Source organism: Pongo abelii, chromosome 8 (assembly GCF_028885655.2).
Source record: "Pongo abelii isolate AG06213 chromosome 8, NHGRI_mPonAbe1-v2.0_pri, whole genome shotgun sequence".
NCBI classification, from domain to species: Eukaryota; Metazoa; Chordata; class Mammalia; order Primates; family Hominidae; genus Pongo; species Pongo abelii.
In genome coordinates this window covers 106837131-106859870 of record NC_071993.2, presented here as the reverse complement: position 1 = coordinate 106859870, position 22740 = coordinate 106837131, and the positions used below count along the sequence as shown (strand labels likewise).

General features: G+C 44.2%; 1 protein-coding gene across 6 annotated transcripts in view; it reads left to right on the top strand.

Annotated features, from left to right (window-relative positions):
* The window catches only part of DNMBP (dynamin binding protein), a 134690-nt gene that overhangs the window by 88540 nt on the left and 23410 nt on the right, over positions 1-22740 (top strand). For all 6 annotated transcript variants that reach the window (XM_063727708.1, XM_063727709.1, XM_009245705.4 and 3 more), the window contains 5 exons: positions 10848-11041; positions 11904-12003; positions 20052-20199; positions 21358-21375; positions 21828-22027. In XM_063727708.1, coding sequence (XP_063583778.1) covers positions 10848-11041; positions 11904-12003; positions 20052-20199; positions 21358-21375; positions 21828-22027 — 660 coding nt within the window. The remainder of the gene's footprint in view (positions 1-10847; positions 11042-11903; positions 12004-20051; positions 20200-21357; positions 21376-21827; positions 22028-22740) is intronic.

Below are 22740 nucleotides of genomic sequence, written 5' to 3'. Positions count from 1 at the left end.
CTTATTTTGAGAGCTTAGGTTCACCCTTTTAAATAAATAAAACCTAAACACTTACTACCTAAGTTTATTCTATTTTGTCTTATTCTTTTGTTTCATGAATTTATATCTTGCCTGTTAGACTAGATTCATTCACTCAAATGGAACTAACTTTAAAGACCATCTAGTTTAACTCCACTTATTTTGCTATTCCTGAAGTTCCAACAGATGAAACGACTTGACTGAAACTACAGAATGCTTTAGAGGACATTTCAGCTTTCCATATCCTTGCCCCAGCTCCCAGATGGAGTCTCCCTCTGTCGCCCAAGCTGTAGTGCCGTGGCACCATCTTGGCTCACTGTAGCCTCCGCTTCCCGGGTTCAAGCGATTCTCCTGCCTCAGCCTCCCAAGTAGCTGGTGGCGTGCGCCACCACACCCGGCTAATTCTTGTATTTTTAGTAAAGACGGGGTTTTACCATGTTGGCCAGGCTGGTCTCAAACTCCTTACCTCAGATGATCAACCTGCCTTGGCCTCCCAAAGTGCTGGGATTACAGTCGTGAGTCACAGCACCCAGCCTATAATTAAAATTTTAAACGATTTTAATTTAAATCAACTGATTTTTAGGGGGGGAGGTGGGATAGTTGTAAAAATATAAAATGTTATGAGAGCAAGTGGAAGGAATAAAAGTAAACTGCCTAATTAATATAAACTGAAGAAAGTGATTTTATAGAGTGGGATAGAAAAATAGCCAGAGGGGTATGCGGTTGAGCAAATTTTGAACCATCACTGTAGTGTTAATGGAAATATAATGCAGGAAATGGCCGTGCTTTTATGGATAAGATACACAATCCAGAACGGGCCTTGACATTTAATGGAGAGCACTGGCTTGGGAGGGCAGTTTTGAATATGCTGCTTCATGAGCTGTTTGGTTTTAAACAAGTTATTTTATTCCTCTTTGCCTGTTTCCCCATTTGTAAAACGTGAGCAGTATTACCTTGCCTCAAGAGCCTTGGTAAAATAGAACATCGGATTGTGTGTGTATGTGTGTAGAAAATTTTCATGTAAAGTTTTATTGACTGACATTATAAAAATTTGCTTATTAAACAGTGACAACTGTAATTATTTTACAAAAATTATCTTTGCCCTGTTGATTATTTTACTTATGCTGCCTAAAGATTAAAAAATAATAATCCCACAGTTTTAAGCTCATCAGCATACCACACTAGGATTTATGTGTATTTGGTGAGTGTTCAGAAATGGTGTTTGAGTTACTTCTAGTATTAAACTCACTATCCTGCAGCATGATAAGCTGCGACCATGGTGAATCCTTGTCTCTACTAAAAGAACAAAAATTAGCTGGGTGTGGTGGCGGGTGCCTGTAATCCCAGCTACTCAGGAGGTTAAGGCAGGAGAATTGTTTGAACCTGGGAGGTGGTGGTTGCAGTGAGCCCAGATTGTGTCACTGCACTCTAGCCTGGGCGACAGTGAGACTCCTTTTCAAAAAAAAAAAAAAGAAGTTGCAGACTCCTGTAATTTGGGCACTTGATCCTCATTTGTTGTCCTGTTTGCCTAGATTGGGACCTGGATATGAAAAGGGGAAAGGGAGGCTTTGAGCTAGGTCTCCGGGTTGGAATTTCTCCCAGCAGGGATTTTACTTCAGGCTACTTGCCAAAATAGACCGGCATTACAGAGCAAAAGCCACCAGGAACGTTTTTCCTCTTGCTGTTGAGATTTAGGACCTAACTGTGATAGATTTACCTCTGAAGTCTGGTGATCCAGGAAGTCTGCTATGAGCCCTGCAGCTCTGGAAGTTTTACACAGAGCAGGATAAAATTTCTCCAAATAGAAGTAAAGTAGGTGCTAGAGGAAAAGCAGTGGGGGTTGGGTGGGCTGGCCAGAGTGTTGTGGTAACACGGAAAACCAGGGTTTGTGATTCCTCCTGGCAGGGCTGGGGAGGAGATGAGCACGTGTACAGACAAATTGCCTCCTCTCAGGGTTTGCTGCAGAAAGACTGCTTCTAGATGCATTGCTAGGCAGGCAGTTGTGTTTTTGCTTTCTTTTTTGCATATTATTTCAACAATGTTTTCCTTTCTTTTCTTTTTTTCTTTCTTTTTTTTTTTTTTTTTTTTTTTTCGAGACAGAGTCTTACTTTGTCGCTCAGGCTGGAGTGCAGTGGCGCGATCTTGGCTCACTGCAACCTCTGCTTCCCGGGTTTAAGGAATTCTCCTGCCTCAGCCTCCCGAGTAGCTGGGACTACACTACAGGTGGGGACCCCTGCGCCCAGCTAATTTTTGTATTTTTTTTTAGAGACGGGGTTTCACCATGTTGGCCAGGCTGGTCTTGAACTCCTGACCTCGTGATCCATCCGCCTCGGCCTCCCAAAGTGCTGGGATTGCAGGCATGAGCCACCGCGCCCAGCCCCTGTTTTCGTCATCCATTTAAAGAGATTGATAGGTCAGGAAAGAAACCTCAGATTATTAAAAGGTGAAGAACGTTTGAAATGGACTAACAGTAATTGGGGGCTGACTGTTAGAACATTCTCGTTTTACAGCAAATGTTCTTTTTTCTACTTTACTATTCTTTGTCATAGCAATATTATATATTCATCATAAAAATACTAGAAATGGGAATAAGTGAAAAGAAAGAAAAAACTCGGTTTCTGTCACCTTTAACACTTTTTTCAAATATGTGCATTTAAAATATTTTTCCCTTTTTAACAAAACTACAATTCTTTCATAAACTTTTTTCAGCAATTCATGTTAGATGTCACCCAGGCTGGAGTACATTGGCACAATCTCAGCTCACTGCAACCTCCATCTCCGAGGTTCAGGTGATTCTCCTGTCTCAGCCTCCGGAGTAGCTGAGATTATAGGTGCATGCCACCACAACCAACTAATTTTTGTATTTTTAGTAGAGACGGGTTTTCGCCATGTTAGCCAGGCTGGTCTTGAACTCCTGACCTCGGGTGATCCACTGCCTTGGCCTCCCAAAGTTCTGGAATTACAGGTGTGAGCCACTGCGCCCGGCCTTATAAGAGTATTTTATTATATCGACATGCCATAGTTTATTTACCTGGGCCCTTTTGCTTTTTTGCCTTTTTATTGAGACAGAGTCTCACTCTGTTGCCAAGCTGGAGTACAGTGGCGTGATCTCCCGCACTGCAGCCTCCGCCTCCTGGATTTAAGCAATTCTGCCTCAGCCTCCTGAGTAGCTGGGACTACAGGCACACTCCACTGCTCTCTACCCAGACCCTTTTGAGGAAATTTTAGTTCTTTCTGTTTAGGTTGCTTCTAAGCTTTTTAAAACATTGACCATCCCTGTATGAACATATTTGTGCCCTTATCCAATTATTTAGTAGAATAAATTCCTAAAAGTGGGCTTCTGGGCTATATAAGGTTTGATTTTTTTTAAAGTAGATAAAGTATTGAGGTTTGATTTTTTTTTTTTAAGTAGAAAAAGTATTAAAGTTTTAATTTACTCCCCTATCCCTCTTTGCCCTTGATTTTAACTTTTAAAATGAAAGGACTTGGTAAAATTGGCCTTTCCCTTCATTTCACATAATTTCTGCCATAAATTACCTGGAATACTGTTGCATATTTGCTGTGTATGACACAACTAGGTTAGATTCTGTCTGAGGGATTTACTTATTTATTTTTTTATTTTGAGACAGAGTCTCGCTCTGTCATCCAGGCTGGAGGCGCAGCCTCTGCCTCCCAGGTTCCAGCGATTCTCCTGCCTCAGCCTCCTGGGTAGCTGGGATTACAGGCACACGCCACCACGCCCAACTAATTTTTGTAATATTAGTAGAGACAGAGTTTCACCATTTGGCCAGGCTGGTCTCGAACTCCTCACCTCAGGTGATCCGCCTGCCTTGGCTTCCCAAAGTGCTAGGATTACAAGCATGAGCCACTGTGCCCAGCCTGTCTAAGGGATTTATAATTGATGTTATATTGGGTGACGTTTGATAAATGCAATCATATTAATATGTGCAAATATACTTAAATGTATCATTGTTCACAGTCTTATTGTGGGCAAACTATGGCTCTAAATATCAGGTTAAATTGTGCTCTAGAATTGCACCACTTTGTTATTAGCTACCAGATGGCTACCAAAACCCAAAAGTGGAATTCCAGGTTAGAATGCATATGGTTTGCCTGCCTGGGAAAAAACTGGAGACAGAATAGCTATTGGTCAAGAGCATAGACTCTGGAGCCAAGGTAGGTTCAGATCTCAGCTCTTCTACTTACTGGGGCAGTTACTTAATTTTTCTCCTTTCCTCATCAGTAAAATGGGGCCAATAATAGGGTGTTATGAAGCTAAATTAACATTTGTAAAATACCTAGAACAGTGCGTGACACACGTAGTGCCATATAAATATTTGTTTTCTTTCCTTTTTGACACAGGGTCTCACTCTTGTTGTCCAGGCTGGTGTGCAGTGGAGCTATCACAGCTCACTGCAACCTCAACCTCGCAGGCTCAGGTGATCCTCCCACTTCAGCCTTCGGAGTAGCTGGGACTACAGGCACATGCTACCACGCCCAGCTAATTTTGTTTGTTTGTTGTTTTGTAGAGACTGAGGGTCTCACTGTGTTGCCCAGGCTGGTCTCGAACTCCTGGTTTCAAGTGATCCTCCTGCCTCTGTCTCCCAAAATGCTGGAATTACAGTCATGAGCCACTGTGCTCAGCCAGTATGACTTTTTTTTTTTTTAATTATTTTGTTCCTGTGAGGTTAAAAAGTATCGGTTAAGCTTGAGTTCCCATTGATCTCAACTTCTACCCCAAATCCTAGGTCCTTTCCTGAGACAAACTCTGGGATGAATTTCGTTGTGTTTTCCTTCCAGACCTTTCTCTGTACACTAACATAATTTTTTATATATATATATGTATATATGTATATATGGGTGTATATATGTATATGTGTGTATATATATGTGTATATATGTATATATATGTATATATATGTGTGTGTGTGTATATATATATATATATTTTTTTTTTTTTTTTGAGACAGAGTTTCACACTTGTTGCCCAGGCTGGAGTGCAATGGCGCGATCTCGGCTCACTGCAGCCTCTACCTCCTGGGTTCAAGCAATTTTCCTGCCTCAGCCTCCCAAGTAGCTGGCATTACAAGTGTGTGTCGCCACACCAGGCTAATTTTTTTGTATTATTAGTAGAGATGGGGTTTCACCACGTTGACCAGGCTGGTCTTAAACTCCTGACCTCAGGTGATCCGCCCATCTCGGCCTCCCAAGGTGCTGGGATTACAGGCCTCACGTGAGCCACCGCACCCAGCCTATATGTTTATATAGAAATATGTATGGGTTTTTGCAGATTTTCCTTTCTTTCGTCTCTTTTCCCTGTTCTCCATTTTCTTACAAATTGTGCATTTTCTTAAAAAATTGTGGCATATTGTTGTGTGCCTTTCTTCTCCCTGGTTCATTTAAGTGTAAATGTTTGGAAGATGTGAGCGGGACTCCCAGTTCCTGTGAATCACTCCTGCCATCCCTGTTCTTGCTGTCCTGGGACCACCCAGCTGAAATCTGCTCTGTGATGGCTTTAGGGTTCATTGTCTAAAGGAGGGGGAGGTTTGGGGTCCCTTGGCTAAGCTCTGGGTGAAAGACTGCAGAAAGAGGCCCAGGGGCAGACTAAACAGGCAACTGCTGCCCACTTTACAGTTTTGTCTCTCATCACAAGAGATGGCTGGGCCTTTGGAATTCTTTCCTCAAAAGGGCATTGCCCATTTCCCACGCAAAGCAACAACAAAAAGGCTTAGCGTGGGATAGAAAAGGAAGAGATAATAATCTTAGATTCAAACTCCAGTGGTGGAATTTCAAGGGTTTTAGGACTAGGAAAGGACACCAAATAGAAAGGAAGGTGTTGATCCAGGTACTGCTGGGCCCGCTGGTGCACTTCTCAGTCCAGTACGCTTAGGGTTCCAGCTCCATCCTTTAGGACGAGCCCTGCTTGATAGCCCGGGTGACTTGCGCGATTCATATGTAAATGTGGGAAGCCTGGGGGGAAATGCCGACCCTATTCAAAGGAGTTTAGGGGGTTGTGGAGCATTCCAGAGCTCTGGGAAGATTCTGCCCTGCCTGCTTACCCTCAGGCCCACACCTCCACACACAGCCAACTCTGGGCACTGCAGGTAGGTCCTGGGGTGTGGGAGCGAGCACAGAAGGAAGTGGAACAGGCAGCCTCTTCGTCCCCGCTCAAGGGCACCTGGGATCTGGCCGGGAGCTCAAAATTTTCCCCATTAGAGATAGAGCCAGCTTTCTGAGGCAAGAGAAGGGTGCATGGCTCTGCTCTTTAACTCTGAAGTGTGTGTGATGGAGTTGTGGGAAGCCATGGGCTAATGACTCCCTTCGAGCTTTAGGAAGTGAGCCTGGTGATAATGTACTAACCAGAAATGGTTGGGGGTGTCTTGAGAAGGAATGGAATCAGGACTTGGGGTGGGGGGTAAGCCACAATCACTGAAGGAACCCCACAACTAATTGTTTTATCACAGGAAGTAAATTTGTGCAACAGTCCCAGCTCCTTTAACACCTGCAGGGCTATCCTAGGAAGAAAATAAGAGCTCGTCTGCACAGGGCACTTCTCTGCTTGGTACGTTTTACCAAGTGCATTTACCATCTATCAGGTGCAGACGGCATATTCGGGCCCATTGTGGGAAAAGGACTAATGTTTGTTGCGTTATTACCTTGTTTAACTCCCTCAACTACTCTGCAAAGCAAGTATTATTATCCTCATTTTATAGATTGGGAAATTGAGGCCAGGAGATAAAAGTGGACATTTCCAGGGCTCCCCAGCTACATAGTGGGGAAGTGCAAGATTCAAAGCTGCTTTTTCCACCACAGTTGGCTGAGGGTGAAGGCCGCCTTCTCCCGCTTTGTTGTCCGGGATACTAAAAATTTAATTTTTTTAGAAATGGGTGTCTCACTATATTGCCCAGGCTGGTCTTGAACTCCTGGGTTCCAGCAGTCCTCCCACCTCAGATTCCCAAAGCGCTAGGATTACAGGCATGAGCCACCACGCGTGGCCCAGACACTAAAATTTTAGAGCAGATATTTTTATTAGAATATATGTGGCATAAAGGAAAAAGTTTTTATACTTACAGTCATTTCAAGCCAGACTTTAAAATTTGACTTAATCTTTGAAAACTCTCTTTGAGTGTTAAGAAATGTTTGTGGCACCTGAAGGTCACCTGTGTCTTCAGAAATACCTTGGGTTGCCAGGAGCAGTGACACATGCCTGTAGTCCCAGCTACTTGGGAGGCTGAGGTGGGAGGATCTCTTGAGAGCCCCAGGAGTTTGAAACCAGTCTGGGTAACAGCCCCCTCCTTTAAAGAGAGAGGAAGAGAAAGAGGAGGGAAAGAAACACCTAGAGTTTTATTAAAATTGCGGATACCCCGGTCCCACCCAGATTTGCTGAATCTGAATCCCGGGGATGGTGTCCAGGAAACTGCAATTTAGTGAAAACATCCCACAGGGGTTTTTAATCACACCAAAATATTTGGGGTTTTAAAGGCTGCTCAAGAGTTTATAAACCCCATTTTCGGGGGGTGGGGGCGCGGGGGAAGGCATGCTGGTAGTTTAAAAGAATTGTTATTGTTTTTCTCCATTTTAAAGAAATAAAAATCTAATACATAGGCTGGCTGGCTTCTGATTGATGAGTAAGTGCTTGCTGGTACTTTGTGTTTTCAACTACTATAATTAGTAGAATTTTGATTCTCAGGAGAGTACACAGTGGTTTCCAGGGAGTTTTTAAGATTTGAAGCAAATAATCCCCTGACCTTTTCTCATTGGGATTCCAGGCCAGGGAAACCAAATGGTGCAGGATTAAGTGCACAGGATTTGGATTTAAATATATTTAGGTTCGAAATCCACTACTGCCATTTCCTCACTCACTATATAACTTCAGACAAGTTTGTCAGCCTCTCCAAGCCTGGATTTTCTTACCTATTAAATGGTAGTAATAATACCTACTTAAAAATTCTGATGTGAGTATTAAATGAGTTCAGGGATATAATCTGTAAAGTACCTGGCATGTGATAGGAATTCAGTAAATGTTCTCCCTCTCCAGAGCTTTTTAGTCTTGTATTTAAAATGAGTTTCTATTCTCAACTTGGCACTAGTGAAACCATATTTGGGATTGAAAGTCTGTTGCTTTGAGATCACAAAGAAAATTTAAAACAAGGCTATTAGAAATAAATTTTACATGTAACGCAATGAATTTAGAATCATAATCGAACACTGATGAAATGAGGGTTATGCTTCAAGTTTTGCCTTTCATTCTACCAAAAAGTTCAAGAAAGCTTTTTCTGTTATGTCTTAAGTTTTATTTTGAATAATATCAAATATACAGAAAATTGCAATAGTACAATGAAACTCCTGTATACATTTTATACAAATTCACCCATATTTAACATTTTGCTGTTTTTATCTCATTCTCTCAATCCCCACTCTCCACATGCAGTTTTTTTTTTTAATGAACTAAGAGTACATTGCATATATTGTGCCCCTTAGTAAGCTTCAGTGTGTATTTTGTATGAACATGGATTTTTTTTTTTGAGATGGAGTCTTGCTCTGTTCTCCCAGGCTGGAGTGCAGTGGTGCAGTCTCGGCTCACTGCAACCTCTGCCTCAAATTTTTGTATTTTTAGTAGAGATGGGGTTTCACCATGTTGGTCAGGCTGGTCTCGAACTTCTGACCTCAGGTGATCCGTCCGCCTCAGCCTCCCAAAGTGCGGGGATTACAGGTGTGTGAGCACTGCACCTGGCTGGACTTTTGTTTTTACTCAGGCTGGAGTCAGTGGCATAATCTCAGCTTACTGCAACCTCTGCTACCCAGGCTCAAGCCATCCTCCCACCTCAGCCTCCTGAGTAGCTGGGACTATAGGTGTGTGCTAGTCCATGCCCTGCTGATTTTTGTATTTTTTGTAGAGATGAGGTTTCACCATGTTGCCCAGGCTGGTCTTGAACTCCAAGCTCAAGTGATCTACCCACCTCAGCCTCCCAAAGTGCTGAGATTATAGGCATGAGCCACCACACTTGGCCTAAAATGGTGATTTGCTGACTCCATTATTTCCTCTCTTATTTATCAGCTGACATTCTACCACAACAAGGAGCTTTCTCTTCTCCCCCATTTATTTATGTGCTTATCAATATGAACTTACAGATTCTTATTTTATTCAGTGGAATAATCCATTGTTGTGCTTTTTCATTTATACTCAAATTGTGCCACATTGGCCAGTGGGAGCCCCTTCAAGCTGGCCTCTGTGCCCTTTGACCTATCCCTACCATGTTGTTGAGTACTTCTTCACTTTCTGCCACATTTCAGGCTCAGCTATACCTTCTCTGCCCCAGCCCTGGAATTAGCCATTTCTCCAAAGAACCCTGCCTCCTTTTAGTGGAGAATGGCATCTAGAAACCAGAATTTGGGTTGTATTCTGAAACACTGGAATTACTTTTTTTTTTTGAGACAGGGTCTTTCTCTGTCACCCAGTCTGGAGTGCAATAATGGCACTATCTCGTGTTGCTGCAACCTCTGCCTCCTGGGTTCAAGTGATTCTCATGCCTCAGCCTCCCAAGTAGCTGGGATCACAGGTGTGTGCCACTATGCTTAGCATTTTTGTATTTTTAGTAGAGATGGGAGCTTGCCATATTGGCCAGGCTGGTCTCGAACTCCTGACCTCAAGTGATCCGCCAGCCTTGGCCTCCCAAAGTGCTGGGATCATGGGCGTGAGCCACTGCACCCGTCCCAGAATTCCTAACTTCTGAGAGAAAGCAGTGTGGAAAATTTTTTGGAGAATAAAATCTGCTGTGAAGGCCGACTTTCCATAAGTAGTTTGAACACTTGTGTTTTTGCTTCTTAAATCTGGGTTAAAATATTCCTGTAATTGTACTCAGACTTACTAGTATATTTACATACCAAATTTGTAGTTGTTTAATTGGATCATAAAGAATTTGATAGACTAAGCAGAGGCTGATTGTTTCACTGCTGTTCTTTTCCATTGCTTATTACCGTGTTTAATGCTCATTTCAGATGAACAAATGCTGTTCCATGTTTATAAATAACTCTCTCATCCTATGTATCTAAGTAATAGTCAGATAATTGTAAAAGCTAATGACAGGATACATATTTGTTTTTTAGAATAATGCAGTTTAGTTCTTAGAGATTCTTATACTTGAAAATACCATTGATAAGCTTCATGTTTATAGTAAGTTTGTATCTACTAGGACATTTGAGGTAAGAAAACCTGCTTGTGAGTTTTGGTTAAGGTTTTCATAGGGAAAATCTAAACAATTTTTTTACCTATTTCATTATATGCTAATGTTGACCTACCATTACAGTGACTGGAAAATGATAGGTCCTGTAATTATCCAGATCTCAGATGGATAATTTCTTATTTTTTATTTTACCCTTAGTTGGCATTGTTCTGTGTTCCCCATAATATTCTGTTTAATGTGCTACATCTGTATTTTGAACTTCCAGCTTGTTATTTCTGGTGCTTTGATCATGGACCATGTTTTATATCTGATTAAGTGAAAGCAAGTCTTTATAAGGTCAGACCCCTCTAACCTCTTTTGCAAGGAGCTTGTAAACATGCTTTGTTCACTCAAAGTGGGCTAGCTACTTCTTTTCAGGACACATTCTCAAAATGGTATTGCACAGGTTGGAGTTCTCTCTGCAGTTATGGCTTTCTAAGCACTTCAGCTGTCCCTGTTTACAACTGACATGTGCGATCTGATTTCCTGAGGGTTGACAATAGTGAGACCTTTGGTTCTCAAGGAATGGGTTCTGTTTGCCTCAAACTGTGGAAGGGTGCTGCTTTTACACCCAGAGCTGCTAACCAGTTCTCTTTTCCCTTCTAGAAATGACGCTCCTCTCCTCCCAGTCTTCATCACTGGTGGCCCCTTCTGGGTCTGTGTCCACCGAAAATCCAGAGCAGAGGATGCTGGAGAAGAGAGCCAAGGTCATAGAAGAACTTCTTCAGACAGAAAGAGACTACATTCGGGATCTGAAAATGTGTATTGAGCGGATCATGGTACCCCTGCAGCAGGCACAGGTGGGAACTGGGAGACAGAGTTAGTTTGACCTTGAGTATGGTCCTCCAGGCCAGAAGCATTAGGATATAGGAGCTTTTACCACAGATTTATTGGATTTGAAATAGAAACTGTGACTGTGAGTGCTGCTGCTCTTAATCAAGGGCCTCAATATACGTGTGTCATCAGCTAAGCCTTCAGCATCCTTTCACTTGTCAAGACTAGTGTTAGCCTACCAGACACTGCAGTCACTCCCAGGACACTTCCTGTTTCTGTGGCTCCTGAACACAGTTACAGGGAGTCTGAATTGTGGCCCTGCTGGAGGGCTGAGTGATGATGTAACAAAGCCTGGCGGTGAGCAGTTACATTACCCTAGTACCTGTTTATATAGAGTTTATCCAGGAAACGCTTACTAACAAACATGTGAGTAGGCTAGGGACTTTTCTCGATGCTGGAGGTAGTAAGAAAAGGGTAACAATGTCCCAGGGTTTATAGTCCTTATTGCTTGTAACTTGACCAGCTGGGCTGGGCTTGGGTTTACACCCTTGGAGCATTCACTGCCAAGTACTTCTGCAGCAGGTAGGCAGTGCTACGGGATGTTGGTCGCAGTTGGGAATTTGTATCCCAGTGCATTTGTAGACCAAATTGCTTCCATTATCACTTTACTAAAGTGCTGGTGGGGGTGGCAGAGAATAGTTGGATCAAGGACAAAGGATGACACTAAAGATAATGTTGGATATTTCTAGTCTGGAAACTTCGTGAAAGTGAGTGAAGAAAGTGACCTTGAGCAATTTTTCTACACTTCTTGAAGAGCTGTTCCTAAGATGATTGAAATGCCATTAAGCTCATTTCCGTGCATCTTTATGTTTTGTTTCCTTTTCTCAGGTACCAAACATTGATTTTGAGGGACTTTTTGGAAATATGCAGATGGTAATTAAGGTCTCGAAGCAATTATTGGCTGCTCTGGAAATCAGCGATGCTGTAGGTATGAGCTCCTGTGTTGTTTCAGAAGCAGCTTTTTAAAAAAACTTCATGGGCAGGAGGAAGGGGCCTTCCTGATACTGAGTAACTATGCCTCCGGGAAGATACAGGTGTAGGTACTTAGTCCAGAGGTTACTTGTCCTCTGCTTTCCTTCTGTCTCAGCCTACTTTGGGGTAATATAGGATGTTAGCAATAGAAGTAGTTTTGGATATCATACAGTACAGTGTTTTTCCACACTCATGGTTGCAGCCCATTACTGGGTCATGAGATCAACTTATTTTTCAAGAAAATATCCGAATGCAGCCAGGCACAGTGGCTCACACCTGTAATCCCAGCACTTTGGGAGGCCGTGGCAAGGGGATCACCTGAGGTCAGGAGTTTGCGATCAGCCTGGCCAACATGGTGAAACCCTGTCTCTACTAAAAATAGAGCTGGGCGTGGTCATGGGCTCCTGTAACCCAGCTACTTGGGAGACCAAGGTGGGAGGATTGCTTGAGTCTAGGAGGTTGAGGCTGCAGTGAGCTGAAATCGCGCCATGAGCCACTACACTACCGCCTGGGGTACAGAGCAAGACTTGGTCTCAAGAAAAATAAAAGAAAATATCAGAATGCACTGTAAGTTTAACTACCAATTTTTGAAACTTATCTGTTGTTTTTTTTTTGACACAGGATTTCTACGCTGTCACCCAGGTTGGAGTGCAGTGGTGCGAATTCAGCTCACTGCAGCCTCAACCTCCTAGCCTCAAGCCATCCTCCCTACCTTGGTCTCCCACGTAGCTGGGAATACAGGCATGTGCCATCACGCCCAGCTAATTTTTTGTAATTTTTTTTTTGTAGAGACGGAGTTTTGCCATGTTGCCCAGGCTGGTTTCAAACTCCTGGGCTCAAGCGATCCGCCCACCTCGGCCTCCCACAGTGCTGGGATTACAGGTGTGAGGCACCACATCTGGCTGAAACTTTTATTTTCATTTCACATATATGTGTACTGAGTCATAATTTAAAATACATTTACGTGGGACATTGTCAAAATGTTTTTAAAACATTCATCTAGTTCTTATAAACAAGGGAACTTATTGGTTGTCCATTGCTATTTAACAATTGCACCGAAACTTAGCAGCTAAAAAAATTAAACATGTATTACACCTCGCTGCTTCTGTATGTCAGGAGTCTGGAGGTGGCTCTGCTGGGTGGTTCTGGCCCAGGGTCTCATGAGGTTGGAGTCAGTTGTTGGCCTCGACTGCTGTCATCTGGGGCTCAGGGATCTGCTTCCAAGAAAGCTCACTCAGCTCTTCAGGCCTCAGTTTCTTGCCACGTGAGCCTCTCCCTGGGCTTTCCTCACGATGTGGCATGAGTCACGAGTCACCTAGAGTGACCTGTGAGAGAGAGCGAGAGACAGAATGAGAGAGAGCACGCAAGAGCAAGCACGCCTGAGACAGGAGCCACAGAGTCTTCTATAACCTGATCTTGAACATGACACAGCATCACTTCTGTCATATTCTGTGGGTCATACAGACCAGCCCTGGCACAGTGTGGGAGGAGACATCCTATCATTTTGCTGCTTTATTGGAATCCTAATTACAAGAGGCTATCCCAGTTCCAGCCATGACACTATACACAACAACATCCAGCAGAAGGAAGGAGTGACCCCTGTGTCATTTTAAGAGTTTGCAAACCTTTTCCAGAGCTCCCTGATCAGCTACCTTATTTCTCGTTGGCCAGAAGTGGGTGACATGCATGCAGCTAAGCTGATGGCTAGAAAGGGGAATGGGTCATGATGCTGGCTTACACTAGATGGAATTTACCTGACTCACCTGGGAGAAAAACGGACACAGGAACAAAATCAGTGTTCTGCCCCCTGAAGGGAAGAGGAAACAGCTCTGGGACGTTGTAGCATGGTTAATGTTTCCTGAGTGTTTCTCTCACCACATACCCTCTTCTCAAGATAGGTCCAGCTGGATCTCAGTTGTTCTCTACAATAGACAGCCCTCTGAGGTTTAGGTACTGTTGTTTCTTCTTTTTTTAGACAGAGTCTCACATTGTTATCCAGACTGGACTGCAGTGGCACAATGACAGCTCACCCACAGCCTCGATGACCCAGGTCAAGCAATCTTCTCACCTCAGCTCCCTGAGCAGCTGGAACTATAGGCATGCACCATCAGGCCCAGCTAATTTTTAAATTTTTGTAGAGATGGAGTCTCACTATGTTGCCCAGGCTAGTCTTGGATGCCTGGCCTCAAGTGATCTTCCCTCCTCAGACTCCCAAAATGCTGTGACTATAGGCACGAGCCACCACACACCTTTTTGAGACAAGGTCTTGCTCTGCTGCCTAGGCTAGAATGCAGTGGCGTGATCATGGCTCACCTCATCCTCAACCTCCCAGGCTCAAGTGATCCTCCCACCTCAGCCTCCCAACTAGCTTTTTTATTTTTAGTAGAGATGAGGTGTTGCTCTGTTGCCCAGGCTGGTCTTGAATTCCTCCTGAGCTCAGTCCTCCCACACTGCTAGATTACAGGTGTGACCCACTCTGCAGCCAGTTTAGGTACTCTATCCTATTTTACAGTGAAGAAACCGACACTTAGAGGGAAGGTAATTTGCCCAGGTCACATGGCTAGTAACTGATGGGACTGGCATTCAAACTCAAGTCTTTCTGTCATGCAGGCAATGCCATTAGCCTCTATACAGAATACAACTGTGTCTTTTGCATTTTCTGGAACAGTTAGAAAAACGGAACCTGAGGTTCTTGCCCTTAGTCTAACCAGAGAGGTCAGGGAAGTTGAGGAAGGAGGCACACACATTGAGTTGGGCAGAAAGAAGTCACAGTGACCCAGTTTTAGTGTGATGGTGAAGCATAAACGCCAGTGTATACGATTTTTTAAGGCACTTGAAATAAGTATCTCTGGGTCATTTATTTGTATTAAGAAAGAAATGAGATAAAGTTGGCTGCTATCTAAAAGGGCTTAATTATAAATTAAGCAGTTACTCATTTTTCTTCCAGTTTATTACCTGTTGTCGTGCCTGGGGCTCTCAGGTGGTTGGAGTTAACCAGCTTCTGCAAGGCGCCTTCTCCCCTTAGATCGGATTCAAATCAGAAATGAGAGTCTTAGCATCTGTGTTTATAGTGTACTATACCTTACATTATGACAGTAAACTGAGAAATGAAAGCAAATATCCATAACCCCACCTCCATAAGATAGCACCTGCATTTATTTTTTCTTCTTTCCTTCGCTTCTTGTCCAAAGTCAAACAAGGAGCTGGGTAGCAGGCTTCGATGTGCTGAAGACACACAGAGGTAGTGGAGAGGCCTCGACACTGAAAGGCTGACACCTAGGCGCGAGGACTAATTTTTAGAGGAGGGATGGTGGGTGGTGGGGCCTGAGGGAGCCAAGACTGAGAGTACCATGCCTGTGGCTCTAGCGGAAGGCCAGGCGTGCGTTCAGTGGGGGATTCACAAAGGACAAACAAGGTCTGAAACATCCGATGAGGGAAGGCTCTGAGAAGACCATGAAGGGCAAGTTAAAGCCTTATGGAGCCACGGGCAAAAGGCAGGTGGCTGAGATAGAGAATGATCAAGCAGCACCGGGAGACTCTGGGTACATGGTCATAGGTGGAAAGTACTCGCTTTACGTGATTTTAAACACATCCCGCTGAGAGCTATGTTGTTCATAATGACCCAGGATGTGTGTTTCTATGTATATCTGTGCTTAGTTTTACCATGTCCAGTGTTTTCCTTTTTTTTTTCGAGGCAGTCTCACGCTATTTCCCAAGCTGGGGTGTAGCAGTGTGATCACAGCTCACTGCCCTCTACCTCCTGGGCTCAAGCGATCCTCCCACCTCAGCCTCCCTAGTAACTGGGACTACAGGTGCGTGCCACCACACCCAGCTAATTTTTATGTCTGATGTTTTCTGATATTTTCTTTTCTATTTGATCAGCCGGGCGTGTTGGCTCACACCAGTAATCCCAACACTTTGGGAGGCTGAGGCAAGGCGGGCAGATCATGTGAGCCCAGGAGTTCTGGGCCAGCCTGGGCAACATGGGAAAACCCCATCTCTACAGAAAAAAAAAAAAAATCCATTCTAGCTCATCAAAACAGTGCTGACTGTGACCCGTTAAGTATATTTTGTGATCCAGAGTTTGAAAGAGATGATAGGTGTAGCTTTGCTAGTTTGTAATTGATGTAAAATAGTGACTATCAGGGAAGTTGAAGAACGGCGAATTGAATGTAAATCATCAGTCTGGATGGTGAAGATTCTAAGAATGCAACTAGGGAAAGGGCTGCAAAAAGAAGGCGGCAGACTAATGTAGAATGGTGAAACCAGAGGAAGACGTGGGTGGCTTTAGGAATTCCAAAGTGGCCGTGAAGGCCAGGCACGGTGGCCCACGCCTGTAATCCCAGCACTTTGGGAGGCCAAGGTGGGCGGATTGCTGAGCTCAGGAGTTCGAGACCAGCCTGACCAACCAGGTGAAACACCATCCCTACAAAAAATACAAAAATTAGCCAGGTATGGTGGGGTACACTTGTAGTTCCAGCTATTTGGGGGGCTGAGGGCAGAGAATTGCTTGAGCCCAGGAGGTCAAGGCTGCAGTGAGCTGTGTTCATGACAGTGCACTCCAACCTGGGTGACAGAGCAAGGCCCCATCTCTTAAAAAAAAAAAAAAAAAAAAAAAAAACAGTGGCCGTGAAGATGAAAAAGGAGCAAGCCCCACCCCCACTGTTGTGACTGGTAGGTTGCAGGAGTAGACAGAAGGGAAGCTTCTGGCCAGGTGCCGTGGCTCATGCCTGTAATTTCAGTAGTTTGGGAGGCCAAGGCGGGAGGATTGCTTGAGGCCAGGAGTTCAAGCCCAGCCTGGGCAACATAGCGAGACCTCGTTTCTACAAAAAAAAAAAAAAAAAAAAAATTACCCAGGTGTGGTAGCACATACCTGTAGTCCCAGGTACTTGAGAGGCTGAGGCAGGAGGATTGCTTGAGCCCAGGTGTTGGAGGCTGCAGTGGGCAATGGTCACGACACTGCACTCCAGTCTAGGATATGGAGTGAGACCTTGTCTCAAAACAATTTTTTTTTTTTTTTACACAGAATCTCGCTCTGTGCCCAGGCTGGAGTGCAGTGGCATGACCTCTGCTCACGACAACCTCTGCCTCCTGGGTTCAAATGATTCTCCTGCCTCAGTCTCCCGAGTAGCTGGGATTACAGGTGCCTGCCACCATGCTCGGCTAATTTTTGTATTTTTAGTAGAGACGGGGTTTTGCCATGTTGGCCAGGCTGGTCTCGAACTCTTGACCTCAGGGGATCCACCCATCTTGGCCTCCCAAAGTGCTGGGATTACAGGCTTGAGCCACCATGTCCGGCAAACAATTTTTTTTTTTTTTTTTTAAAGGGAGGCAGCCGGGTTGTGGTGGTTCACACCAGTAATCCCAGCACTTTGGGAGGCTGAGACAGGCGGATCACCTGAGATCAGGAGTTTGAGACCATCCTGGCCAACATGGTGTAACCCTGTCTCTACTAAAAATACAAAAATGAGCCAGGTGTGGTGGCGCATGCCTGTGATCCCAGCTACTCAGGAGACTGAGGCAGGAGAATCACTTGAACTCAGGAGGCAGAGGTTGCAGTGAGCTGAGATCATGCCACTGCATTCCAGTCTGGGCAACACAGCGAGACTCCGTCTCAAAAAAAAAAAAAAAAAAAAAGAAGGGAGGCTTCCAGTGAGAAAGGGCAGTGTGAGGTGATATGAAAAAAATTAAGTTTCTCTTAAAGAAAGGAGTTATACATTAAGGAAAATAGTTTAAATAGAAACTTTTTAGGCCAGGCGTGGTGACTTAACGCCCGTTATCCCAGCACTTTGGAAGGGCCGAGGCAGGTGGATCACTTGAGCCCAAGAGTTTGTGACCAGCCTGACCAACGTGCCGAAACCCCATCTACCAAAAAATGCAAAAATTAGCAGGCGTGGTGGTGTCCCAGCTACTCAGGAGGCTGAGGTGGGAGGATCACTTGAGCCCAGGAGGTGGCAGGTGCAGTGAGCCAAGATTATGCCACTGCACTCCAGCCTGGGCAACCCAGGAGACCCTGTCTTAAGAAAAAAAAAAAGTTCTGCACAAGAACAGGGACTTCTATGGGACACAACAGTGAGAGAACAGAGGTGACTCCACAGAAGCAGCGATAGGGTCCCTAAGGGAGGGGTCGTGCCTGGACAGCTGGTAGGGATGGTTGGTTGTAGGGAAGCAGTAAACAGTATCATATTGGAGGGAGGAGAGCAAGGATGAGAGCTCTTTTTTGTGGAACATGGAGCTGAAGAAGGGAACACCAAATACACTGAGAAGAGGAAAGAAGGGCAAGAGGAAGAGTCGTCATAGTAAGCCAGGGACCCGCACATTCAGGCCACAGCTCTGAAGGCAATTGTTCTGTGGAAGTTTGCTTAGGAACTGTTGCTGTGCCTAACTGACTGTAGATGAGGGGTCTGGGGATAGGGAAAAAAATGACATCTTTATTTTTTTTTTTACTAATTTTTAACTGAAATATAGTGTTTATTTAAAGTATGAATGTAGGGAATAAACCACATAGTAGTAGCTGTGACTTTGTCACCAACAGAAGTCACATGTTTCTATCACATTAGGTTGTTGCAAATGTCTTGAAATTTCAGTAACCATCAACCAGTGGCAGCCAATGTTACCAGTGTGTGGCACTCCTCAAGCTGTGACAGTATGGGAATTGTTAGACTCAGTGCTACATTTGGTTATTTAATACCTTATAAAGAAGTACATATGGCTGGGGCTCACACCTGTAATCCCAGCACTTTAGGAAGCCCAGGCCAGGTGGATTGCTTGAGCCCAGGAGTTTGAGACCAGCCTGGCCAACATGGCAAAACCCTGTCTCTACTAAAATTACAAAAATTAACCAGGTATGGCAGCGCACATCTGTAGTCCCAGCTGCTCAGGAGGCAGAGGTGGGAGGATCACTTGAGCCTGGGAGGTGGAGGTTGCAGTGAGCCAAGATCGTACCACTACAGTAGAGCCTGGGCAACAGAGTGAGACCCTGCCTCAAAAAAAATAAAGAAGTATATAGGTTACTATATCATAAGTTGGGGATTTATCATTATAGGTATTTTAATGTAATACACTTTATCCAGTCTTATTTATGCGCAAAAATGCTAGAAACTGCGGCTGTAGAAGAACTCCGTCTCTACTAAAAATACAAAAATTAGCTGGGTATGGTGGTGTGTGCCTGTAATCCCAGCTACTTGGGAGGTTGAGGCAGAAGACTCACTTGAACCAGGGAGGCGGATGTTGCGGTGAGCCGAGATGTGCCATCGCACTCCAGCCCGGGCGACAAGAGACTCCGTCTCAGGAAGAAAAAAGTGAGGGGTTCCTCCTTATGGGGTTCTCATTACATCCCTACATGGAGAACGCTCTCAGATGCCTGACTTGGCTCGACTGCAAAGGGACTGGAGGCTCTGTTTCAGAGGCCAGTCGCACGTGTGTGTGTGTGTGTGTGTGTGTGTGTGTGTGTGTGTGTGTGTGTGTGTGTGTGTGTGTGTGTGTGTGTGTGTGTGTGTGTGTGTGTGTGTGTGTGTGTGTGTGTGTGTGTGTGTGTGTGTGTGTGTGTGTGTGTGTGTTCGTTCTAAAACAAATACATGAGCCTGGGCAACATGGCAAACCCCCCCGCTACCAAAAATATGAAAAATTAGCTGGGCATGGTGGCATGCACACGTGGTCCCAGCTACTAGGGACCGACCCGAGTCTGGGGGGTTGAGTCTGCAGTGGGCTGAGATTGTGCCACTGCACTCCAGCCTGGGTGACAGAGTGAGACCCTGTCTCAAAAAATAAAATAAAATAAAATGAATACATACATACATGGATGACATGGCTTTCTAAATTTTCCTTTAAATGATTACAACTTTTAGCTGTTAGATGGAAGTTTCTTACTATTTGATGGATAGTCTTACTATCATTTCTTGTAATAGGATTTAGCTGGTACTAAAGTTTGGCTGTGTACCTTACATTTAGTATACTGAGAAGAAAGTTTACTAAAAACACTGTATGTTTGTGTGTATTCCAAAGGACCTGTGTTTCTTGGTCACCGGGATGAGCTTGAGGGAACATACAAGGTTTACTGCCAGAATCATGATGAGGCCATTGCGCTGCTTGAAATCTACGAGAAGGATGAGAAGATCCAGAAGCACCTTCAGGACTCCTTGGCAGATCTGAAGTAAGAGTTTTGACCACTTAACTTCCATTACAGCTCTTTAGTTCTCTAAGTTATACCTGTGTATATGCCTGGACTTGATGATGACATCTATCTTATTTTAAACATAAGATATCCATGATATATATCATTTAGGTGGTTTCCTGATTGTATTTTTGTCCATGTGAATAAGTTTTATCTGTATGGAGTATTAGGTTAGCATTATCAGGTTAAAAAGCAGCCAGGAGAGGATGGTTTGGTCCAAATAAACAAGAGCATAGGTGAGAACACTAAATACAGGGGGTTTTTTTGAGACGGAGTCTCACTCTCACCCAGGCCAGAGTGCAGTGGTGTAATCTCAGCTCATTGCCCAGGTCAGCATACAGTGGCACAATCTTAGCTCACTGCATCCTCTGCCTCCTGGGTTCAAGCGATTCTCCCCGCCTTAGGCTCCCAACTAGCTGGAATTACAGGCGCACACCACCATACCTGGCTAATTTTTGTGTTTTTAGTGGAGATGGGGTTTCACCATGTTGGCCACCCTGGTCTCAAACTCCTGACCTCAAGTGATCCGCCTGCCTCGGCCTCCCAAAGTGCTGGGATTATAGGTGTGAGCCACCGTGCCCAGCCAAGGTATTCTAGACATCAGGTGAGATTGTCCTGGTCTTAGGGAAGCAAGGTATAAAGATATAATATATGGATAAGTAGATGAAAGAGAAATTATGGGCTTTTTTTTTTTTACTTTTTATTTTTTGGAGAGACAGAGTCTCACTCTGTTGTCCAGGCTGGAATGCAGTGGCGCTCTCATCTCACTGCAACCTCCACCTCCTGGGTTCAAGTGATCTCCTGCCTCAGCCCCCCAGCAGCTGGGATTACAAGGCACGTGCCACCATGCCTAGCTAATTTTTATATTTTTAGTATAGACGGGGTTTCACCAGGTTGGCCAGGCAGGTCTTGAACTCCTGACCTCAGGTGATCCACCCACCTCGGCCTCCCAAAGTGCTGGGATTACAGGCGTGAGCCACCGTGCCTGGCCAGGGCTAACATTTTTTAGTAGACTAAATATGTTACCATAAACATTCATAATTTTTTGTCCCACGTGATTCATGTTCTGAGAAGAATGTGAAACTCAAGATTCTCTAATAAGCTCTCTCTTTTCTTTTCATGCCCACTGCCTTGTAGGAGCCTATACAACGAATGGTAAGTTCCATTGCTGCTTGATGTATGCGCTCATTTCTTCTGTGCATTTTTCCTAACTCTTAAACAACTGTATTTTCTTCCTTTATAGACAAACCTAGAAGTAGACTCACCTTGCTGGGTTTTCTTTCGTAGCACTTATCCCCAAGGGAACACTTTACTTATCTGTTTATTGCCTATCTTCTCCTACCAGGGCAGGGACTTTTGGGGTCACTATTAAATCCCCAGCACCTAGAACAGTACCTGGTGTTTATTAGATGAATACATGTTGAATGACTGAAATTGAAAAGTAGGGTAAAAGAACAGAGAGCAATATTTAGGAACAAATCCTGCCCATAGGGATACATTATTATGATGTTAAAAAAAATTTTTTTAAGATGGGGTCTCACGATGTTGCCCAGGCTGGGTGCTATATTATTGATAGCTTGCTACAGTCTTTTTTCCTTCTCTTACAGGGGATGCACAAATTATATTAACCTGGGCTCCTTCCTCATCAAACCAGTACAGAGAGTAATGCGTTACCCGCTGTTGCTAATGGAGTTGCTGAATTCCACCCCAGAATCCCACCCAGATAAAGTGCCTTTAACCAATGCAGTCCTTGCGGTCAAAGAAATCAACGTTAACATTAATGAATATAAACGGCGAAAGGACCTGGGTAAGAATAGCATAATTGCTGAAAAGGAGGTATGCCCTTTGAGAATGCTTTTCTTCTCAAAACAATTCATTACCTCACTAGAGTTGGACAAGGCAGGTGGTAGGTAAAATAGGGCTGTGATGAAGAAATGGTAGAATTTGGGGGAAATATGATATTTTATTATTATTTTTTTGAGACAGAGTCTTGCTCTGTCCCCCAGGCTGGAGTGCAGTGGTGCTATCTCAGCTCACTGCAACCTCCACCTCCCATGTTCAAGCAATTCTCCTGCTTCAGCCTCCCAAGTAGCTGGAATTACAGGCATGTGGCACCATGCCCAGCTAATTTTTGTATTTTTAGTAGAGACAGGGTTTCACCATGTTGGCCAAGCTGGTCTGGAACTCTCGGCCTCCCAAAGTGCTGTGATTACAGGCGTGAGCCATTGCACCCGGCCCAAAATGTGGTATTTATTAAAGGCAGAAGTAATGATAAAAGCACAAGTATGGTATATTGGAAATAAGGCATCTGTAATAAAATATATAGCAATAAGAGCCTTTCTCAAGGGATATGAAGACAGTGGAGACTGGGTGATGGGAAGTTTTATTCGAGCACGGGCAGTTTCCTCCTCACCTCATTTATGGAGCTCTTCTGGAGTCCATGCATAGACTTGTTTTTTCTAAGTGTCTAATTGGATGTTTTACTACCTCTACTAAAGCTAGGACTTCTTGTCTTTTAGA